Source organism: Coregonus clupeaformis, unplaced genomic scaffold (genome assembly GCF_020615455.1).
Source record: "Coregonus clupeaformis isolate EN_2021a unplaced genomic scaffold, ASM2061545v1 scaf3264, whole genome shotgun sequence".
In the NCBI taxonomy this organism is placed as follows: Eukaryota; Metazoa; Chordata; class Actinopteri; order Salmoniformes; family Salmonidae; genus Coregonus; species Coregonus clupeaformis.
Window position 1 is genome coordinate 27,501 of NW_025536718.1, and position 23,724 is coordinate 51,224.

Sequence of the window (23,724 nt, forward strand, 5' to 3'; positions counted from 1 at the left end):
CACCCTGGTTCTGGCCCTGGCTCTTCTGTGAATGACTGTCTGAAGGACTGCTGGGCTGTGGCGAGCCTTTCTTCGCCCCGTTAAGGCCGGGCTGAGACTCTCTGTGTGGAGGGGTCACTTTGATAGAAGGTACCGGGTTCTGGCTCTCTACGGTGGTGCTGCTGGGAATGTCTGGGTTGGACTGGGAGGTGGACTTGACCACTGTCTTAGTCTCTGTGGTGCCAGTCCGTGCTGTGGACATCCTGACTGGGCTCTGGGTCTGTACTGTGGTAATACTGGGAGTGGGTGTGTTTGTGTTGGACTGGGAGTTCTGATAGGCCAGTACCTCCTCAGTTCTGGCTGTGGACATCCTGATTGGCCGGTTAGAGTCTTCCAGGCAGGGATCCGCCCATTGACAGACCTGGTGAGCCGTTTTCATTGACTGACGAGGGCTCTGAGCCTGAGAACTTGTGGATCAGGTCCTTGACACTCCCAGAGCGGGTCAAGTTAGATCCTCTGGACAGCGCCGTTCTCTTATTGGTCCTCCAGGCCTTCTCTTCCTCCTCCAATGAGCTGCTCTGGGTCTTCCTCGGACCCCGTAGAGAAGGAACCTCAGTTGGGGACTTGAAGTTAGACAACGTCGCTATGGTGTGGCCGTTCCTGTTCACTGAACTTCTGCCTTGCTCTGCAGTCACGCCAGGGCTGCTAGGGCTGGATACTCTCCTTGTCTCTTTAACGGCAGTGGTTTCCTAAGACACAAATCTATGGTTTCAGCACAGGCACAGTGGGGCTCCGGGGTGAGGTTTCACCTACATACAGGTCCAGGATCAGCTTCCCCTTCCCCAATCCTAACCTTAACCAGTAGTTGGGGGGAAATGCAAAACTGACCCAGGATCAGCATCTAGGGGCAACTTCACCCTACTCCCACGGTGGGAAAGAGGGTTGAGCTTGGCATGTAACGATGACGTCGGTCTGGAACATTTTACACTTGTTGTTTTCATTGGCTGTTACATACGTCTTCCTTTTAAAAGGTCAGTAGCAGAAAGGGCAAAACCATTCCTGCTTTTATTATGAAATATCCCTCTTCCTAATTCACTCATGGCTGGACAGGAGAAATACTGACTGATATCATGGAAGAACAATACACCAGAAAAGGCCCTGCTGGGGTGAGGCAAGAGGCGACCATTAGATGGTATCTGATCCAGAACTGTGTATCTGAGTTCGTCCTCAATACACTCTAACTGAGAGGTGACAGAGTTGTAACCTGCTCTCTTCTGTGCCAGTTGAATGGCTCACACCATATTGCAGCTTCCAGTGGAAAGGATCACATTTTTATTACAGTCTTAACTCTGTAACCCACAGAGGACATAAGATGGTGTGATAGTGTGTCCCTGGAAGACTGTGTCTCTTCATTCAGAGCCAGTCACCAGGGACCTTAGACTTCCGGTATTCTGAGCTGTTAGTTTGTCTAATGTAATTACATTATCGCGTCATGTTTTCCATGCTTAGGGGGATTAGAGAGTCGAAAAGCTACAAATTCACAATATATAAGCTCTATCTCTGTGTGTGTGTGTGTGTGTGTGTGTGTGTGTGTGTGTGTGTGTGTGTGTGTGTGTGTGTGTGTGTGTGTGTGTGTGTGTAATTAACGAGATAGCTGTGGTGTCGATGTGTCAAGGTGAACCCAGGCATATGAAATTAAACGGGCCCCAACGCAGAGCAGAGGACACACACACACACACACACACACAAATACACACACACAAATGTACACACACACACACACACACACAAACCCACTTCTCAAAATGGTGTTCCATTCCAACACCGATAGCAGTGACCAAAAACTAATCATTTTCCATTTAGCCAAAGAGCTACTTAGCTTAACCAACTTCAATTAATAATCAAATAGCTGCAATTACATTACGCTAATACTAGCGCTAATGCTACTTATATAAATGAAGTGGCCAGCGTCCAGCAGCTGCTATGGCTAGGGAAATTAGGCCTGGGCTCTAATCCTGGTCCTGGGTCTCACCTTTGCATCCTCCCCCAGGGAGAGGGGGTGGCGGCTGGGGACCACAGGGCCAGTGGGAGGGCCTCTCTGGGGGTTAGGATCACTTCTAATCACCCTGGTATTTACTGTATTTACAGGCCATGCAGGGATAAGCATTTAAGCCCCTTTTTTAATGTTATTATTTTAGCTGAACCCATGAGCTGAGTTAGTGATGTGTCAATATGAAACACACTGTAACACATGGTAGGCAGGGGTAGGCAGGGTTAGGTAGGGGTAGGCAGGGGTAGGCAGGGTCAAGAAATAAAGTCAAGAAATAAACTGAAATGAGGAAAATTTGAATTTCAGTTTACTTCCTGAATTGACTGGATGGAACTGGAATAGACCCTAACACTGCTGGTGTGTAAATAGATTTGTTTCAAAGTTAGGCCCAATTCCCTCTATGAGATATGAATGAGAGCCGGAAGAGCAGGGTGGCGAAAGAAAATGCAACTTTTTTCAATTCACATGACATTCTTGTCTTGTCTTTCACTGTGGCTGGCAACGCCACATCTCACTAGCCGCTAGGGATTATTTTCCCGAAAATATACCAAGTTTCAATACCGCAAATATTCATATTTACCCAGAGAGTCCTGGGAAATTCCGCAAAAATTGGAAGTGCCCATTTAAAGCATTTGAAACCAAGATATCGTCACTATGCCAGGGCTTTCCCCAAGGAAGCGGGCTTGGCTGTGCCACTAGGCATAGCCACAGGAAGCAGGTGTGCTGAGGGTGCTGCAATCACAATGAAAAAAATATATATTTATATTTTATTTATTTATTTGGTCACTGGGCCTTTATTACTCCTGTATGAGTGGGCAAAAATAGTCGTCAGCAGCTCAGGGAGAAAACATTATCTCAGCAACACTCCCCCCCCCCCAACACTTCATGTCTGTGATCAATCCCTGTGGCAGAGATGCCTATGTAGTGAACTGTGCAATAGCAGTATCAAATGAGTGACTGTCTGAAGAGTCACGATGACAGCTCAAATAGCGCACACGTTCTTTTATAGGCTGTACTGCAGGGGTTTTCCTGTAGGGTTTAATTAACTGCACCAAAGAGCCCTTTCTGCTACTGACCTTTTAAAAGGAAGACGTATGTAACAGCCAATGAAAACAACAAGAGTAAACGGTCCCAGACCGACGTCATCGTTACATGCCAAGCTCAACCCTCTTTCCCACCGTGGGAGTAGGGTGAAGTTGCCCCTAGATGCTGATCCTGGGTCAGTTTTGCATTTCCCCCCAACTACTGGTTAAGGTTAGGATTGGGGAAGGGGAAGCTGATCCTGGACCTGTATGTAGGGGAAACCTCAGGCTAGTGCCACATTGGGGAACATGTTGTAATTTCCCGAGTCTTGTCATTTAATTTTGGGGGTAAATGTGTTCGAGTGTTCCCTGGACAGAGATTCCGAGATCCCAGTTACCCCGTGTTAATACCCACTTTTAATAGGCACTTTTCTTCTCAAATATACATTTTACACCATTGAATAATGCAACCAAACTGTATTACACTCTTGTGTAATGCAACAATTCACAGCATGTAGCCTATTAGTTTTGGTCCAAATGCGAATGTCATCAAATTTGGTTTATACTCAAACTTCAGGTGGTTATGCCTTTTTAATATAAACATGATTGACGCTTCAACTAGGGTCCAGAGATGGTTAGGTTAGCCTGCTACCAGATCAGGAAAAACTCTGGACCACAGGAAAACAATTACACAGAGAGACCCCTATGTTCAGACTGAGGGCTATCCCCATAGAGGAGACAGACAGACCCCTATGTTCAGACTGAGGGCTATCCCCATAGAGGAGACAGACAGACCCCTATGTTCAGACTGAGGGTTATCCCCATAGAGGAGACAGACAGACCCCTATGTTCAGACTGAGGGGCTATCCCCATAGAGGAGACAGACAGACCCCCTATGTTCAGACTGAGGGCTATCCCCATAGAGGAGACAGACAGACCCCTATGTTCAGACTCAGGGCTATCCCCATAGAGGAGACAGACAGACCCCTATGTTCAGACTGAGGGTTATCCCCATAGAGGAGACAGACAGACCCCCTATGTTCAGACTGAGGGCTATCCCCATAGAGGAGACAGACAGACCCCTATGTTCAGACTGAGGGCTATCCCCATAGAGGAGACAGACAGACCCCCTATGTACAGACTGAGGGTTATCCCCATAGAGGAGACAGACAGACCCCTATGTTCAGACTCAGGGCTATCCCCATAGAGGAGACAGACAGACCCCTATGTTCAGACTGAGGGCTATCCCCATAGAGGAGACAGACAGACCCCTATGTTCAGACTGAGGGCTATCCCCATAGAGGAGACAGACAGACCCCTATGTTCAGACTGAGGGCTATCCCCATAGAGGAGACAGACAGACCCCTATGTTCAGACTGAGGGCTATCCCCATAGAGGAGACAGACAGACCCCTATGTTCAGACTGAGGGCTATCCCCATAGAGGAGACAGACAGACCCCTATGTTCAGACTGAGGGCTATCCCCATAGAGGAGACAGACAGACCCCTATGTTCAGACTGAGGGCTATCCCCATAGAGGAGACAGACAGACCCATATGTTCAGACTGAGGGCTATCCCCATAGAGGAGACAGACAGACCCATATGTTCAGACTCAGGGCTATCCCCATAGAGGAGAAGACAGACCCCCTCTGCCTTTGCCTCTATTCCTCAGTGGTCCCAGCACATAGCCATATGGTGCAGAGTTAGGAAACACGGCCTGACCCAGATCTCATACAATCCTGTCCTGCTGTATTCCTGTAAACCCTGCCTGCCTGTGAACGCACCGTATGTGTGTCTAGTACTCTCACTAATACTGATCCCTCTATTACCCACAGTTGAATCCCTGGTTAGGGATTATTGCCTCTAAACATAACAACATTTAGCAAAGGCTGTTTTAATTGATATTGTTTACAGATGGTTTGTCATGGAGGCCAATGCCTTTCAATATCATCAGAAAAATTACTCACGATACCCAGTTAAATGTGTGTGTGTGTGTGTGTGTGTGTGTGTGCGTGTGTGTGCGCGTGCGCGCGTGTGCTTGCTCGCCTGTGTGTATATGTCAAAGAAGCTAAAAGTTGTCAAATCCTTCGTTAATGTGAATATAAAATGTGAAAAATAAATGAACCAATTATTGATAAATAGTGGCCTGACTGTTTGAGTAAGGAACATTTAGGCCCTGGCAATCTGCTTGGAAATACGGTGTGTTGTCCTGGCAATCTGCTTGGAAATACGGTGTGTTGTCCTGGCAATCTGCTTGGAAATACGGTGTGTTGTCCTGGCAATCTGCTTGGAAATACGGTGTGTTGTCCTGGCAATCTGCTTGGAAATACGGTGTGTTGTCCTGGCAATCTGCTTGGAAATACGGTGTGTTGTCCTGGCAATCTGCTTGGAAATACGGTGTGTTGTCCTGGCAATCTGCTTGGAAATACGGTGTGTTGTCCTGGCAATCTGCTTGGAAATACGATGTGTTGTCCTGGCAATCTGCTTGGAAATACGGTGTGTTGTCCTGGCAATCTGCTTGGAAATACGGTGTGTTGTCCTGGCAATCTGCTTGGAAATACGGTGTGTTGTCCTGGCAATCTGCTTGGAAATACGATGTGTTGTCCTGGCAATCTGCTTGGAAATACGGTGTGTTGTCCTGGCAATCTGCTTGGAAATACGATGTGTTGTCCTGGCAATCTGCTTGGAAATACGGTGTGTTGTCCTGGCAATCTGCTTGGAAATACGGTGTGTTGTCCTGGCAATCTGCTTGGAAATACGGTGTGTTGTCCTGGCAATCTGCTTGGAAATACGGTGTGTTGTCCTGGCAATCTGCTTGGAAATACGATGTGTTGTCCTGGCAATCTGCTTGGAAATACGGTGTGTTGTCCTGGCAATCTGCTTGGAAATACGGTGTGTTGTCCTGGCAATCTGCTTGGAAATACGGTGTGTTGTCCTGGCAATCTGCTTGGAAATACGGTGTGTTGTCCTGGCAATCTGCTTGGAAATACGATGTGTTGTCCTGGCAATCTGCTTGGAAATACGGTGTGTTGTCCTGGCAATCTGCTTGGAAATACGGTGTGTTGTCCTGGCAATCTGCTTGGAAATACGGTGTGTTGTCCTGGCAATCTGCTTGGAAATACGATGTGTTGTCCTGGCAATCTGCTTGGAAATACGGTGTGTTGTCCTGGCAATCTGCTTGGAAATACGGTGTGTTGTCCTGGCAATCTGCTTGGAAATACGGTGTGTTGTCCTGGCAATCTGCTTGGAAATACGGTGTGTTGTCCTGGCAATCTGCTTGGAAATACGGTGTGTTGTCCTGGCAATCTGCTTGGAAATACGGTGTGTTGTCCTGGCAATCTGCTTGGAACTACGGTGTGTTGTCCTGGCAATCTGCTTGGAAATACGGTGTGTTGTCCTTATCCTTGTAAATAGCCTTGTATCTCTGCCACCAGTGTCTCCTCTGCTCTGTCCTACCATTACTACACTGTTCTTCAGAACTAGCTGACCGTGCAAGCAACATATTATATAAATTAACCTCTCGCTCTTACTTGTCCCAAGCCATACGACTTCTAGTCAATACAGGGTTTTCACGGTCATGTCTACGATCATTCTGATGTTCAGAATAGACCGTTGTTTCTCTACGTGGTTCGTGTCAACCGTATGAACACAAGACAGACAAGAGGCAAGACTGATTCCGTGAATTCTCATAATTTTGTAATTTCACCAAGATGAAGTCAGTTGTGACAAGAGACTGTTCCAGATGTTTCCCATACAGCTAGCTGAGGATACATCACTGATAGGAAACTGTTCCCGGAACAGATGAACAGACAGACAGTTTCATACAGCTCACTATACACATCTGGGATGAAACTGACAACAGCTGGACTCTGACCAGATAGACCAGTTATATTATACATGTAGCTAACGTTTCCTTTCTGCATATCTCATCTTATCTTATTGGAGAAGAAATGGTCCAAATAATTATTTAGAAAATAAATGTATCTGTACATGCAATTGACAAACTACTATGCATTTGAAGGCTTATTTTGGAGAAAAAAAAGATCCTGTTAGATGGTAAGGAAGTAAAGATGGAGAGAAAGCGGGTAGAGTAAGGGGTAATTACCATGTTATTGTCTTGGTGTTCGTGTTCACTCTTCCCCTGCATGTTGTGGTGGGTGACCCTGTAGGAGAAGTCCTGCAGTCGCTGTGCCTCCTGTTGGTCCCTCAGAGCGTCTCTCTCAGTATGACCTGTAGGGAGGTCAGGGCCTGCTCCAGAAACCGCTGTGTGTCTGTCCGGGCCTGCTCCAGAAACCGCAGTGTGTCTGTCCGGGCCTGCTCCAGAAACCGCTGTCTGTCTGTCCGGGCCTGCTCCAGAAACCGCAGTCTGTCTGTCCGGGCCTGCTCCAGAAACCGCTGTCTGTCTGTCCGGGCCTGCTCCAGAAACCGCTGTCTGTCTGTCCGGGCCTGCTCCAGAAACCGCTGTCTGTCTGTCCGGGCCTGCTCCAGAAACCGCTGTGTGTCTGTCAGGGCCTGCTCCAGAAACCGCAGTCTGTCTGTCCGGGCTGCTCTCCACTGATATACACACCTGCAGCTCCCTTTGAGCAAGCAACAACCCCTAAACACACACACACACACACACACACACACACACAGGGTTAGTATGTTGGCATACACTGTACAGCAACCGCTAACACACACACACACACACACACACACACACAGGGTTAGTATGTTGGCATACACTGTACAGCAACCGCTACACACACACACACACACACACACACACACAGGGCCCAATGTTACATAGGAACAGAATTGAAGGGTCAAAGCCACTCAGACCACAGCAATTTGACAGGAAACACTCATGGATACACTCAATATGGCCGCCGGTGCATCTTTCACAGAATTGACTTAAATGTGAATTTAGGTTCTAGAAATGCAATTTCAACAGTTAGCACATTTACATATTAGCTAGCATTCAATCATTATAGTACCTCAATATGAAGGGCTACCCCTAGACTAGTGTTTCCAAAACTCAAAGGGTGATTAGTTGATGATCAGTTGATTATTTGAATCAGCTGTGTGGTGCTATGGCAAAAAAACAAAACGTGCACCCCTTGGGGTCCCGAGGACCGAGTTTGGGAAACCCCACCCTAGACATAAAAAAAACTAGACTAGCCAAAAGGGTGCCCCTATAGAGAAAAACGGCCAACCAAGCTTCCAGTACTCACAGTACAAGCCTCTACGTTTGACCCTCTCTGTTGCCTCAACCTCTGTTGGCCCTCCGTCACTCAGCTCTGTTCAGGAGCTCCAGTTTGTTGAACCTCTTTCAGGCTGAAACACAGAAAGAAAAAGACAGGTTTTAACGTCAATGTTTTAGCTTAATAAGGACTCCAACACTCAGTTAAGGCTTACAGGAAGAACATTAACTACCCCACTGGGCGCACACTGGTTGAATCAACGTTGTTTCCATGTTTTTTTTCTCAATGAAATTACATTGAACCCAACGTGGAATAGACGTTGAACTGACGTCTGTGCTCAGTGGGCAGTGTGTGTCCCTGAGCCACAATCTTATCATAGACAAAACAACTGTAAAACAGTACTTGTCAGGTCAATGATTAATCCTTCATAAAAGAACACTTCTAGAACACAATACTGAGTTCATTGGAAGACATTATTATTAGACTATTATAACCCACTGAATACAGTAGGCCAGGGTTCTTCAATTCCGGTCCTGGAGGGCCGAAACACCTCTGTTTTTCATCCTCTCCTTCTAATCAGGGGCTAATTCAGACCTGGGACACCAGGTGAGTGCAATTAACTACCAGGTAGAAATAAAAAACAGAAGTGTTTCGGCCCTCCAGGACCGGAATTGAAGAACCCTGCAGTAAGCGATGCATGATGGGTGTTGATTCATAATCTCTCCACCAGAGGACAGTATTTCATCATCTCTATACAGTTTATGAGCGGCACTGAAATGACAGAACCTGACATTTTGGTTTTGTAGGGAAGTAACATCTCATCCAAAGTAAAATTAACATCACTGCTGTTTCGACAAAATCTCCCATAATTATCATACGACACAGAGATCATATTAAATTCCTTTACCAAGATGAATGATTTTTAGGCATGTTACTAATATGTAATTATACGTGTATCTGCCACTATGGATGGCCACAACTACAGGACAATCAGGAAAGCATGGACATCCAGTGAAAACATCCCCATTTGCTTTTATCACTTTATCATTCATAATAAACAGCTAAATCGATGCATATCTATCAAATTAATAAATCAAACCATGATTAGGCCAAAACTAAAAAACAGGAAAACAGGATTGAGACTAAAAATATATTTATTTCCATCAGGAAGTAATTACATAGAAGAATGGGTCACGGTGGGTGTTTGTCCATCTAGCTGTTGGCTAAAACACAGCACACAGGCCTCCAGTGATTAGGGGCCGAGTTCCACACGGATCCACTCCGCGTGGGCATGCCGTGTGTAAATCTGTTGGCATCTGCTGAAGGGATCAACAAAAAGCAGCGAGGCCTCATTAACCTTTTGTTTATATGGCGTTGGAAATGAGATCTACCCAGCATGCAGCAGTGATACACACACACACAAACACACACACAACTACACACAAAGACACGCACATGGCGGACTCACGCAGAGCTGATCGCCAGCTGTCAAGCTACTCCGATTAGACGCTTAGAGAAAATATTAATTGTGGATGTATATAAATACAGTTCACTCCATCGTTGTGAGTGAATTTCTAAAAATATTTCCCAACGCACATATGTTTTATGTACACCCATCTTATGTATATCACATCTATTAGTATGTATTTATTAAGGATCTCCATTAGTTCCTGCCAAGGCATAATGTACTCTTCCTAGGGTTTATTATGGATCCCCAATAGTTCCTATTCTATTCCTTTTTTAAATTAATGTGTTACAATTCATAAAATGAATGAATGTATACTATTCTTTACTATGCTACTGTTAGAAACCTTCCAATCATGTAACCTTCATCGTGTGACACAGACACACTCAAGTCTTTCTTCTCACTGTGAAAGCTGGCAGAGAAGCTGTCTGATTACACCCATACTGATAACGATACAGATTACACTGATACAGTTACCGATACAGATACAGATTACACTGATACAGTTACTGATTACACTGATACAGTTACCGATACAGATACTGATTACACCGATACCGATTACACTGATACAGTTACCGATACCGATACTGATTACACAGATAAAGTTACCGATACAGATACCGACTACACAGATTACACTGATACAGTTACCGATACTGATTACACGGATACAGTTACTGATACATATACTGATTACACTGATACAGCTACAGCTACCGATATATATACTGATTACACTGATACAGATACTGATTACACTGACACAGTTACCGATACTGATTACACTGATACAGTTACTGATACATATACTGATTACACTGATACAGCTACAGCAACCGATACATATACCGATTACACCGATACATATACTGATTACACTGACACAGTTACCGATACAGATACTGATTACACTGATACAGATACTGATACAAATACTGATTACACTGATACAGTTACCGATACAGATACTGATTACACCGATACAGATACTGATTACACTGACACAGTTACCGATACAGATACTGATTACACTGATACAGTTACCGATACAGATATCGATTACAATGATTACACTGATACAGTTACTGATACATATACTGATTTGACTGATACAGCTACCGATACAGATACTGATTACACTGATACAGATACTGATTACACTGACACAGTTACCGATACTGGTACTGATTACACTGACATAGTTACTGATACAGATACTGATTACACTGATACAGTTACTGATACTGATTACACTGATACAGTTACAGATACTGATTATACTGACATAGCTCTTTTGGATGGAAATGTATGACAATTCAGCGTGGGAAAATGTCACTTTTTCGTTTCCCCGCCGTAAAACAGTACATCGGCAGATATATCGGCATTGGTACATTTTGCCCCCCCCCCAAAAAAAACGGAATTGGTATCGGATCCAAAGCAACATATTGGTCGGCCTCTTCTCTAAATGTCTCCTCAGCACCCCCTCCGATGAGAGAGTTGACAAATCAAATGTTGAAAGAAAAAGGCCATCTCAGCACAATTTTAACTACTCAGAATGAAACTGTAACAGATAGGATTGATCAGATGAGGAGAGGACGATATTAGATGATAAGATGTCTGAGTTGAAAGAGATACAGTATATCTCACCCAATGGGTGTCGAGATAATGAGATAAATGTACATCAAAACTGAGGCTGTTCTTCAGTGGGCTGAGACAATAGAAAGTGATAAGTGAGGACAATATTACACTGAAGGATAACTGAAGAACATAGACCACAACACTGCCTATCAACCGCTACTCTCACCATGTTGGTCTTGGCAACGGAATACATATTTGTTTTACGGTTACATAACAAAACTGAAAGCACTTGGTGGCTGTCTATGGGAAAATATCTGATGCACATACACAAATATGTCTCCCTTCGAAAACGAAAGTTCCATTTGAGATTGGGAAAGTACATGTACTTATTCCAATAAGGCCTATTGATTTGCAGTGAGGTGCTAACATGGTCGCAGTGTGATTAATGTATATTGATCTGCAGTGAGGTGCTAACATGGTCGCAGTGTGATTAAGGTATATTGATCTGCAGTGAGGTGCTAACATGGTCGCAGTGTGATTAAGGTATATTGATCTGCAGTGAGGTGCTAACATGGTCGCAGTGTGATTAAGGTATATTGATCTGCAGTGAGGTGCTAACATGGTCGCAGTGTGATTAAGGTATATTGATCTGCAGTGAGGTGCTAACATGGTCGCAGTGTGATTAAGGTATATTGATCTGCAGTGAGGTGCTAACATGGTCGCAGTGTGATTAAGGTATATTGATCTGCAGTGAGGTGCTAACATGGTCGCAGTGTGATTAAGGTATATTGATCTGCAGTGAGGCATTTCATTATTGTACTGAGACATTGGCACCTTGGCACCACTCTGAGCACTGATGGAAACTGCAGGCTTTCCCAGAACACAATGACACACCCCTGGCTTGAGTCAACTGATGTGCCGAACAAGTGTGCTTGCATAATCCCTTAAAAGACCTTTGCTTCAAAAATGAGAAAAATCGGTAATAGTATTGTTTGTCCACCTTGAGACGCCGTAGGCAGCCTCAAAATAGTCAGAATTAATCTAAGATAACTCAAGAAATCTGTCATTAATTTTGATGTTTTGCCGAGGAGATCTTAGTTGCGCAATTTTACATCTAAGATGTTTGGTGCGGTATTTCTCAAGTGAAAAATGTGCATGGAAACTAGTCATCTCGTTAAATGACAACACACACTTAATTGAAGATACTGATACTGATTACACTGATACAGTTACTGATACTGATTACACGGATACAGTTACTGATACCGATACTGATTACACCGACACAGCTACTGATACAGATACTGATTACACTGATACAGTTACCCGATACCGATACTGATTACACCGACACAGCTACTGATACAGATACTGATTACACTGATACAGTTACTGATACAAACACTGATTACACTGATACAGTTACAGTTACCGATACTGATTACACTGATACAGTTACTGATACAGATACCGATTACACTGATACAGTTACTGATACAAACACTGATTACACTGATACAGTTACAGTTACCGATACTGATTACACTGATACAGTTACTGATACAAACACTGATTACACCGATACAGTTACTGATACCGATACTGATTACACTGATACAGTTACTGATACAGATACTGATTACACTGATACAGATACTGATACAAACACTGATTACACTGATACAGTTACAGTTACCGATACTGATTACACTGATACAGTTACTGATACAAACACTGATTACACCGATACAGTTACTGATACCGATACTGATTACACTGATACAGTTACTGATACAGATACTGATTACACTGATACAGATACTGATACAGATACTGATTACACCGATACAGTTACTGATACAGATACCGATTACACTGATACAGTTACTGATACAAACACTGATTACACTGATACAGTTACTGATACCGATACTGATTACACTGATACAGTTACTGATACAGATACTGATTACACTGATACAGTTACAGATACAGATACTGTTTACAATGATTACACTGATACAGATACCGATACAGATTACACTGATACAGTTACAGATACCGATTACACCTACATAGTTACCGATACCAATACCGATTACACCGATACATACACAGATAGGTACACCGATTACACCGATACCAATACAGATTACACCGATACCGTTACTGATACCGATACTGATTACACTGATACAGTTACCGATACCGATATTGATTACACAGATTACACCGCTACAGTTACCGATCCCGATTACACCGATACAGTTACGGATACCGATACTGATTACACCGATACAGTTACGGATACCGATACTGATTACACTGATACAGTTACCGATACCGATACGGATTACACAGATACAGTTACGGATACCGATTACACCGATACATATACTGATACCAATACTGATTACACTTATACAGCTACCGATACCGGTACCAAGTACACTGATACCGATACTGATTACACTGATACAGATACATATATTGATTACACAGATACAGTTACCGATACGATACTGGTTACACTGATGCAGTTACCGATACAGATACTGATTACGCCGATTACACCGATACAGTTACGGATACCGATACTGATTACACCGATACTGTTACCCATACCAATACCGATTACACCGATACCGATACTGATTACACCGACATAGATACTAATACCAATTACACTGACACAGTTACTGATACCAACACTGATTACACCGATACAGATACCGATTACACAGATACAGATACCGATTACACTTATACAGTTACCGATACGATACCGATTACACTGATACAGTTACTGATAGCAATACTGATTACACATACATATACTGATACTGATACCGATTACACTGATACAGTTACTGATACTGATTACACCGATACAGATACAGATACCGATACTGATACCAATTACACCAATACAGACACAGCTACTGATTACATAGATTCAGATAGAGATACAGATACTGATTACACTGATACAATTACTGATACCGATTACACCGATACAGATACAGATACTGATTACACTGATACAATTACTGATACCGATTACACCGATACAGATACAGATACTGATTACACTGATACTGTGGCAGTACATTGTTTTACGTCAGATTACACTGATATTGTGGCAGTACATTGTTATACGTCAGATTACACTGATATTGTGGCAGTGCATTGTTATACGTCAGATTACACTGATATTGTGGCAGTACATTGTTATGTCAGATTACACTGATATTGTGGCAGTACATTGTTATACGTCAGATTACACTGATATTGTGGCAGTACATTCATTGTTTCACATCAGATAGCGTCATTCCTACGCGACACTCGTTCCTCAAACAAGTGCAGGCATAATCGACGCGCTATTTGACGTAAGCCAATGGGGGGCAGTATTAAGATATCATGAGCTTTAAATAATGAAACAATGAATGGATTGATGTTAAGCGATATTGCAGCAGCATATATCACAGATACACAGCTTCATTGCACATCTCTAAATTAGAGCCCGACCAATATATCTGTTCCCCGAAATTATCGGCCGATATTGGCATTTTACCACTATCAGCCGATAATTCCACTGATAACTGATATTGAATAAATAGGATTAAAAAAAGGGATGCTAATGCTAATCTGAACACCTGCGGCGATTTTCATGATGTCATTATTGTCACAATGTATGAAATCAACATTTGAAGCAGAGTTGTTGGACAATTGCTCTTTTGGATGGAAATGTATGACAATTCAGCGTGGAAAAATGTCACTTTTTCGTTTCCCCTTGTAAAACAGTACATCGGCAGATATATCGGCATTGGTACATTTTGCCCCCCAAAAAAACGGAATTGGTATCGGATCCAAAGCAACATATTGGTCGCCTCTTCTCTAAATGTCTCCTCAGCAACCCCTCCATGAGAGAGTTGACAAATCAAATGTTGAAAGGAAAAAAGGCCATCTCAGCACAATTTTAACTACTCAGAATGAAACTGTAACAGATAGGATTGATCAGATGAGGAGAGGACGATATTAGATGATAAGATGTCTGAGTTGAAAGAGATACAGTATATCTCACCCAATGGGTGTCGAGAGAGTGAGATAAATGTACATCAAAACTGAGGCTGTTCTTCAGTGGGCTGAGACAATAGAAAGTGATAAGTGAGGACAATATTACACTGAAGGATAACTGAAGAACATAGACCACAACACTGCCTATCAACCGCTACTCTCACCATGTTGGTCTTGGCAACGGAATACATATTTGTTTTACGGTTACATAACAAAACTGAAAGCACTTGGTGGCTGTCTATGGGAAAATATCTGATGCACATACACAAATATGTCTCCCTTCGAAAACAAAAGTTCAATTTGAGATTGGGAAAGTACATGTACTTAATCCAATAAGGCCTATTGATTTGCAGTGAGGTGCTAACATGGTCGCAGTGTGATTAAGGTATATTGATCTGCAGTGAGGTGCTAACATGGTCGCAGTGTGATTAAGGGCTATTGATCTGCAGTGAGGTGCTAACATGGTCGCAGTGTGATTAAGGTATATTGATCTGCAGTGAGGTGCTAACATGGTCGCAGTGTGATTAAGGTATATTGATCTGCAGTGAGGTGCTAACATGGTCGCAGTGTGATTAAGGTATATTGATCTGCAGTGAGGTGCTAACATGGTCGAGTGTGATTAAGGTATATTGATCTGCAGTGAGGTGCTAACATGGTCGCAGTGTGATTAAGGTATATTGATCTGCAGTGAAGTGCTAACATGGTCGCAGTGTGATTAAGGTATATTGATCTGCAACGAGGCATTTCATTATTGTACTGAGACATTGGCAACTTGGCACCACTTTGAGCACTGATGGAAACTGCAGGCTTTCCCAGAACACAATGACACACCCCTGGCTTGAGTCAACTGATGTGCTTTAACTTGTCTTATCTGGGATGACACACAACAGGTGATCACCAAGAAGAGTGAGGGGGGGGATAGTTCAAAATAGTTCTACAAGCAAAGAATCCTCCATCCCAGCATGGCTGGAACTTTACAAGGCCTTTCTTCCAAAATATCCACACTTAAGACCCTGTGACCACTACTAATCTTTTACAAAAAAATTTTTTTAGATACCGTTGTCTTTCTGTGTGTGGTCATACTATACACTGACAGACAAGCATCAACAGCATTGTGTTTACCTTTGCCCTGAGGCAGAACACGCTGCTGTCATAACATACAGGCAGCTTCCATATAATAATATATCATTTAGCAGACGCTTTTATCCAAAGCGACTTATAGTCATGTGTGCATACATTTTTACGTATGGGTGGTCCCGGGGATCGAACCCACTACCCTGGCGTTACAAGCACCGTGCTCTACCAATTGAGCTACAGAGGACCACATATCTGTGTTACACTGCTTAAAAATAAAGCAGCAACAAATAGCATTTCATCCAGCCACCCCCACATCAGGATAATGTACTTCAAACAGGGAGACCACAACAGGTACTCACCTGAATCAACTGTTATAAAAGGGTGGATCCACTACAAATCACCACAACCAGCTGTAGCTTTGACAACAAACAACTATGTTAGCTGGTTTACCACAAGCAGCTAGCATAACACCTTACATCACCGCAAACAAATCATCTTGAACCCAGCACCTTCCTGCTATATTTTCACAGGTTGAGCGTTTATTGTCATGAGTCTTGTCCTGGAGGCAGAACTGAACGATTTCCCCTTAAGGCTTCCACATGCTTCGGTTCGGACTCGGGCCAGGTGAACCGAACAAGTGTGCTTGCATAATCCCTTAAAAGACCTTTGCTTCAAAAATGAGAAAAAGCGGCAATAGTATTGTTTGTCCACCTTGAGACGCCGTAGGCAGCCTCAAAATAGTCAGAATTAATCTAAGATAACTCAAGAAATCTGTCATTAATTTTGATGTTTTGCCGAGGAGATCTTAGTTGCGCAATTTTACATCTAAGATGTTTGGTGCGGTATTTCTCAAGTGAAAAATGTGCATGGAAACTAGTCGTCTCTCGTTAAATGACAACAAACACTTAATTGAAGAATCCCTACTGTTGACCAATGACCGACAAAGGGGCGTAGACTTCGGCTCTGAACTTCGGCTTGCCTCGAGAAATGTTTCTGTGTGCAAGGACAGCCGAAGAAAACCTTGCTGAAGTCCTAAACGAACAAAAACGTCACTAAATGTCGTCATAATATATACACAAACTGTTCCCAACTGTTACGGATGGGAAGCATGTGGATGCCTTTAGATAGACCAGCAGCAATGTCAGAATTGGCTATATTGTAAAAATTCATGACAACAACAATTAGTTTTTTTGGTCTTAATATAAGGTTAGGGTTAGGCATTAGGGTTAGCAGTGTGTTTAAGGTTGGGATTAAGGTTAGGGTTAGGTGTCATGTCATGGTAGTGGCGGTGTCATGGTAGGGGTGGTGTCGTGTCATGGTAGTGGTGGTGTCGTGTCATGGTAGTGGTGGTGTCGTGTCATGGTAGTGGTGGTGTCATGGTAGGGGTGGTGTCATGGTAGGGGTGGTGTCGTGGTCATGGTAGTGGTGGTGTCATGGTAGTGGTGGTGTCGTGTCATGGTAGTGGTGGTGTCGTGTCATGGTAGGGGTGGTGTCGTGTCATGGTAGTGGTGGTGTCATGGTAGGGGTGGTGTCGTGTCATGGTAGTGGTGGTGTCGTGTCATGGTAGGGGTGGTGTCGTGTCATGGTAGTGGTGGTGTCATGTCATGGTAGGGGTGGTGTCGTGTCATGGTAGTGGTGGTGTCATGGTAGGGGTGGTGTCATGGTAGGGGTGGTGTCGGTCATGGTAGTGGTGGTGTCGTGTCATGGTAGCGGTGGTGTCATGGTAGGGTGGTGTCGTGTCATGGTAGGGGTGGTGTCGTGTCATGGTAGGGGTGGTGTCGTGTCATGGTAGGGGTGGTGTCGTGTCATGGTAGGGGTGGTGTCGTGTCATGGTAGTGGTGGTGTCGTGTCATGGTAGGGGTGGTGTCGTGTCATGGTAGGGGTGGTGTCGTGTCATGGTAGGGGTGGTGTCGTGTCATGGTAGTGGTGGTGTCGTGTCATGGTAGGGGTGGTGTCGTGTCATGGTAGGGGTGGTGTCGTGTCATGGTAGTGGTGGTGTCATGGTAGGGGTGGTGTCGTGTCATGGTAGTGGTGGTGTCGTGTCATGGTAGTGGTGGTGTCGTGTCATGGTAGGGGTGGTGTCGTGTCATGGTAGGGGTGGTGTCATGTCATGGTAGTGGTGGTGTCGTGTAATGGTAGGGGTGGTGTCGTGTCATGGTAGTGGTGGTGTCGTGTCATGGTAGTGGTGGTGTCGTGTCATGGTAGGGGTGGTGTCGTGTCATGGTAGTGGAGGTGTCGTGTCATGGTAGGGGTGGTGTCGTGTCATGGTAGGGGTGGTGTCGTGTCATGGTAGGGGTGGTGTCGTGTCATGGTAGGGGTGGTGTCGTGTCATGGTAGGGGGTGGTGTCGTGTCATGGTAGGGGTGGTGTCGTGTCATGGTAGGGGTGGTGTCGTATCATGGTGGGGTGGTGTCATGTCATGGTAGTGGTGGTGTCGTCTCATGGTAGGTGTGGTGTCGTGTCATGGTAGTGGTGGTGTCGTGTCATGGTAGTGGTGGTGTCGTGTCATGGTAGGTGTGGTGTCGTGTCATGGTAGTGGTGGTGTCGTGTCATGGTATGTGTGGTGTCGTGTCATGGTAGGGGTGGTGTCGTGTCATGGTAGTGGTGGTGTCATGGTAGGGGTGGTGTCGTGTCATGGTAGTGGTGGTGTCATGGTAGGGGTGGTGTCGTGTCATGGTAGTGGTGGTGTCGTGTCGTGTCATGGTAGGTGTGGTGTCGTGTCATGGTAGTGGTGGTGTCGTGTCATGGTAGGGGGTGGTGTCGTGTCATGGTAGTGGTGTGTGTCGTGTCATGGTAGGTGTGGTGTCGTGTCATGGTAGTGGTGGTGTCGTGTCATGGTAGTGGTGGTGTCGTGTTATGGTAGGTGTGGTGTCGTGTCATGGTAGTGGTGGTGTCGTGTCATGGTAGGTGTGGTGTCATGGTAGGGGGTGGTGTCGTGTAATGGTAGGGGTGGTGTCGTGTCATGGTAGTGGTGGTGTCGTGTCATGGTAGGGGTGGTGTCGTGTCATGGTAGTGGTGGTGTCATGTCATGGTAGTGGTGGTGTCGTCTCATGGTAGGTGTGGTGTCGGTCATGGTAGTGGTGGTGTCGTGTCATGGTAGTGGTGGTGTCGTGTCATGGTAGGTGTGGTGTCGGGTCATGGTAGTAGTGGTGTCGTGTCATGGTATGTGTGGTGTCGTGTCATGGTAGGGGTGGTGTCGTGTCAGTGGTAGTGGTGGTGTCATGGTAGGGGGTGGTGTCGTGTCATGGTAGTGGTGGTGTCGTGTCATGGTAGGTGTGGTGTCGTGTCATGGTAGTGGTGGTGTCGTGTCATGGTAGGGGTGGTGTCGTGTCATGGTAGTGGTGGTGTCGTGTCATGGTAGGTGTGGTGTCGTGTCATGGTAGTGGTGGTGTTGTGTCATGGTAGGTGTGGTGTCGTGTCATGGTAGTGGTGGTGTCGTGTCATGGTAGGGGTGGTGTCATGGTAGGGGGTGGTGTCATGGTAGTGGTGGTGTCATGGTAGGGGTGGTGTCGTGTCATGGTAGGGGTGGTGTCGTGTCATGGTAGGGGGTGGTATCATGGTAGGGGTGGTGTCGTGTCATGGTAGGGGTGGTGTCGTGTCATGGTAGGGGTGGTGTCATGGTAGGGTGGTGTCGTGTCATGGTAGGGGGTGGTGTCATGTCATGGTGGGGTGGTGTCATGGTAGGGGTGGTGTCGTGTCATGGTAGGGGTGGTGTCGTGTCATGGTAGGGGGTGGTGTCATGGTAGGGGTGGTGTCATAGTAGGGGGTGGTGTCGTGTCATGGTAGGGGTGGTGTCGTGTCATGGTAGGGGGTGGTGTCTGGTGTGGGGTGGTGTCGTGTCATGGTAGGGGTGGTGTCGTGTCATGGTAGGGGTGGTGTCATGGTAGGGGTGGTGTCGTGTCATGGTAGGGGTGGTGTCATGTCATGGTAGGGGTGGTGTCGTGTCATGGTAGGGGTGGTGTCATGGTAGGGGTGTTGTGGTGTCATGGTAGGGGTGGTGTCATGGTAGGGGTGGTGTCATGGTAGGGGTGGTGTCGTGTCATGGTAGGGGTGTTGTCTTGTCATGGTAGGGGTGGTGTCATGGTAGGGGTGGTGTGGTGTCATGGTAGGGGGTGGTGTGGTGTCATGGTAGGGGTGGTGTGGTGTCATGGTAGGGGTGGTGTGGTGTCATGGTAGGGGGTGGTGTCATGGTAGGGGTGGTGTGGTGTCATGGTAGGGGTGGTGTAGTGTCATGGTAGGGGTGGTGTGGTGTCATGGTAGGGGTGGTGTCGTGTCATGGTAGGGGTGGTGTCATGGTAGGGGTGGTGTCGTGTCATGGTAGGGGTGGTGTCGTGTCATGGTAGGGGTGGTGTCATTGTAGGGGTGGTGTGGTGTCATGGTAGGGGGTGGTGTCATGGTAGGGGTGGTGTCATGGTAGGGGGTGGTGTCGTGTCATGGTAGTGGTGGTGTCATGTCATGGTAGGGGGTGGTGTCGTGTCATGGTAGGGGTGGTGTCATTGTAGGGGTGGTGTGGTGTCATGGTAGGGGTGGTGTCATGGTAGGGGTGGTGTCATGGTAGGGGTGGTGTCGTGTCATGGTAGTGGTGGTGTCGTGTCATGGTAGGGGTGGTGTCGTGTCATGGTAGGGGTGGTGTCGTGTCATGGTAGGGGTGGTGTCGTGTCTGGTAGGGGGTTGGGTCGTGGTAGGGGTGGTGTCATGGTAGTGGTGTGTGTCGTGTCATGGTAGTGGTGGTGTCATGTCATGGTAGGGGTGGTGTCATGGTAGGGGTGGTGTCGTGTCATGGTAGTGGTGGTGTCATGTCATGGTAGGTGGTGGTGTCATGGTAGGGGTGGTGTCGTGTCATGGTAGGGGGTGGTGTCATGGTAGGGGTGGTGTCGTGTCAGTGGTAGGGGTGGTGTCATGGTAGTGGTGGTGTTCGTGTCGCGGTAGGGGTGGTGTTCGTGTCATGGTAGTGGTGGTGTCATGTCATGGTAGGGGGTGGTGTCATGGTAGGGGTGTGGTGTCGTGTCATGGTAGTGGTGGTGTCATGTCATGGTAGGGGGTGGTGTCATGGTAGGGGTGGTGTCATGGTAGGGGGTGGGTGTCGTGTCATGGTAGGGGGTGGTGTCATGGTAGGGGTGGTGTCGTGTCATGGTAGTGGTTGTGTCATGGTAGGGGTGGTGTCATGGTAGGGTGGTGTCATGGTAGGGGTGGTGTCATGGTAGGGGTGGTGTCATGGTAGGGGGTGGTGTCATGGTAGGGGTGGTGTCATGGTAGGGGGTGGTGTCATGTCATGGTAGGGGTTGTGTGTGACCTACCTGCTGCGTGATGCTGTTGATTTCCTGTACTTCCTATGTACTGTATATACAGCAACAACTAAGCCTGTACTGTGGTCTCTAGGCTGTGGTCTCTAGGCTGTGGTCTCTAGGCTGGGGTCTCTAGGCTGGGGTCTCTAGGCTGGGGTCTCTAGGCTGTGGTCTCTAGGCTGTGGTCTCTAGGCTGTGGTCTCTAGGCTGGGGTCTCTAGGCTGGGGTCTCTAGGCTGGGGTCTCTAGGCTGTGGTCTCTAGGCTGTGGTCTCTAGGCTGGGGTCTCTAGGCTGTGGTCTCTAGGCTGGGGTCTCTAGGCTGTGGTCTCTGTGGGTTGTGACTGACTATACTGTGTTTGTGGGGGGAGCTGGTTGCTGTGTCTACAGCATGACACCCCCTGCTCTCCTCTGACATGACCTCTCTATAGCAATACAAGCTAACAAGCTAGCAATAAAACTAGATTTTAAAAAAAAACAGATAAAAGGACACCTTACTGCACGACGGGGACTGTGAAGTGACACAGACATTTTGATATATTTTGTACTGTATTTAGCATTGTAGTATGTATGTAATAAGTGGTTGGGATACGACTGTGATATGTGGTTGTCTCGCCTGGCTATCTTCAGATGAATGCACCAGCTGCGGGTCTCTCTGGATGGGAACGTCTGCTGAACGCCTAAATTGTAATGTGTGTGTTTCCTGTTTGGACTCCAGGAAGGAAGAAGCCGCCACCTCGGCAGCAATGCGTCTAATAAATACTACTACTAAACAGGCCTGCATGGCTAAAGTCCATCAGTGTGTGTGTTTCTCTGTGATTGTCTTTTTTTTGGGGGCTTTGCGTTTCGTGAACTAACACCCCTAGTACCACCTCTGACTTTGCTGATAGTGTAGCTGCTTTATCAAGGAAAACATTTACTTACTATGCCTGTGATATGTGGTTGTCCCACCTAGCTAGTTTTTCTTAAGATGATGGATCTATGGGTCTATGGGTCTATGGGTCTATGGGTCTATGGATCTATGGGTCTATGGGTCTATGGATCTATGGGTCTATGGGTCTATGGGTCTATGGGTCTATGGGTCTATGGGTCTGAGCAGGTATGGCTGTTAGTCACTGTAATGTCTGAACCAAGAAAGGGTCCCTCCCAGCACATAAAGTATATCCACCAACTAACTAGTCTTTCAGCCAGGTACAGTCCATCAGAAGTGGTCCTGATACAGCAGGTGTGTGTGTGTGTGTGTGTGTGTGTGTGTGTGTGTGTGTGTGTGTGTGTGTGTGTGTGTGTGTGTGTGTGTGTGTGTGTGTGTGTGTGTGTGTTTTTGCGGCGGTGTGTGTGCGTTTGCGTGTGTGTGTGTGTGCGTGTGCGTTTGTGTGTGTGTGTGTGTGTGTGTGTGCGTTTGTGTGTGTGTGTGTGTGTGTGTTATGCTGGGAGGAGAAGCACACAGCCTGATAGAGGTAGGCCTTTCTAGCTGACTTCGAGTTCTCATAGCAAAATACCAAATAAATATTTAGAAATATATATATATAATCACTTTATATTTATATAAAGTCACTTTAACTCTACCCACATGTACATATTACCTCAATTACCTCGACTAGCCGGTTCCCCCCCAAATTGACTCTGTCCCGGTACCCCCCTGTATATAGCCTCCCTACTGTTATTTTATTTTACTGCTGCTCTTTAGTTATTTCTTTATTAATTTTTTTCAGGAGGATATAATGATGGTCAGATTTGCAAAATGGAGCAAAGGGTCTGATTACTTATGTAAAGAAGGTATTTCTGTTTTTTATTTTTAATAAATGTGCAAAAATTTCTAAAAACCTATTTTTGCTTTGTCATTATGGGGTATTGTGTGTAGATTGATGAGGGAAAATTTTTATTTTATCCATTTTAGAATAAGGCCGTAATGTAACAAAATGTGAAAAAAGTGAAGGGGTCTCAATACTTTCCGATTTTCACTGTATATATAATATAAAGTGATATATATATATATATATATATATATT

The 23,724-nt window shown here is 45.6% G+C and overlaps 1 protein-coding gene across 1 annotated transcript in view; it reads right to left on the bottom strand.

Moving 5' to 3' along the window:
* The window catches only part of LOC121573373, a 17,134-nt gene extending 8,787 nt beyond the window's left edge, over positions 1 to 8,347 (bottom strand). Inside the window, exons 1-3 of the mRNA XM_045220163.1 lie at positions 8,265 to 8,347; positions 7,157 to 7,648; positions 1 to 728 (exon numbers count right to left, since the gene is read on the bottom strand). The exon at positions 1 to 728 is cut by the window's left edge and continues 41 nt beyond it. Of these exons, the coding sequence (XP_045076098.1) occupies positions 1 to 418 (418 nt within the window). The 5' untranslated portion in view covers positions 419 to 728; positions 7,157 to 7,648; positions 8,265 to 8,347. The remainder of the gene's footprint in view (positions 729 to 7,156; positions 7,649 to 8,264) is intronic.
* Between the last annotated feature and the right edge of the window lie 15,377 nt (positions 8,348 to 23,724).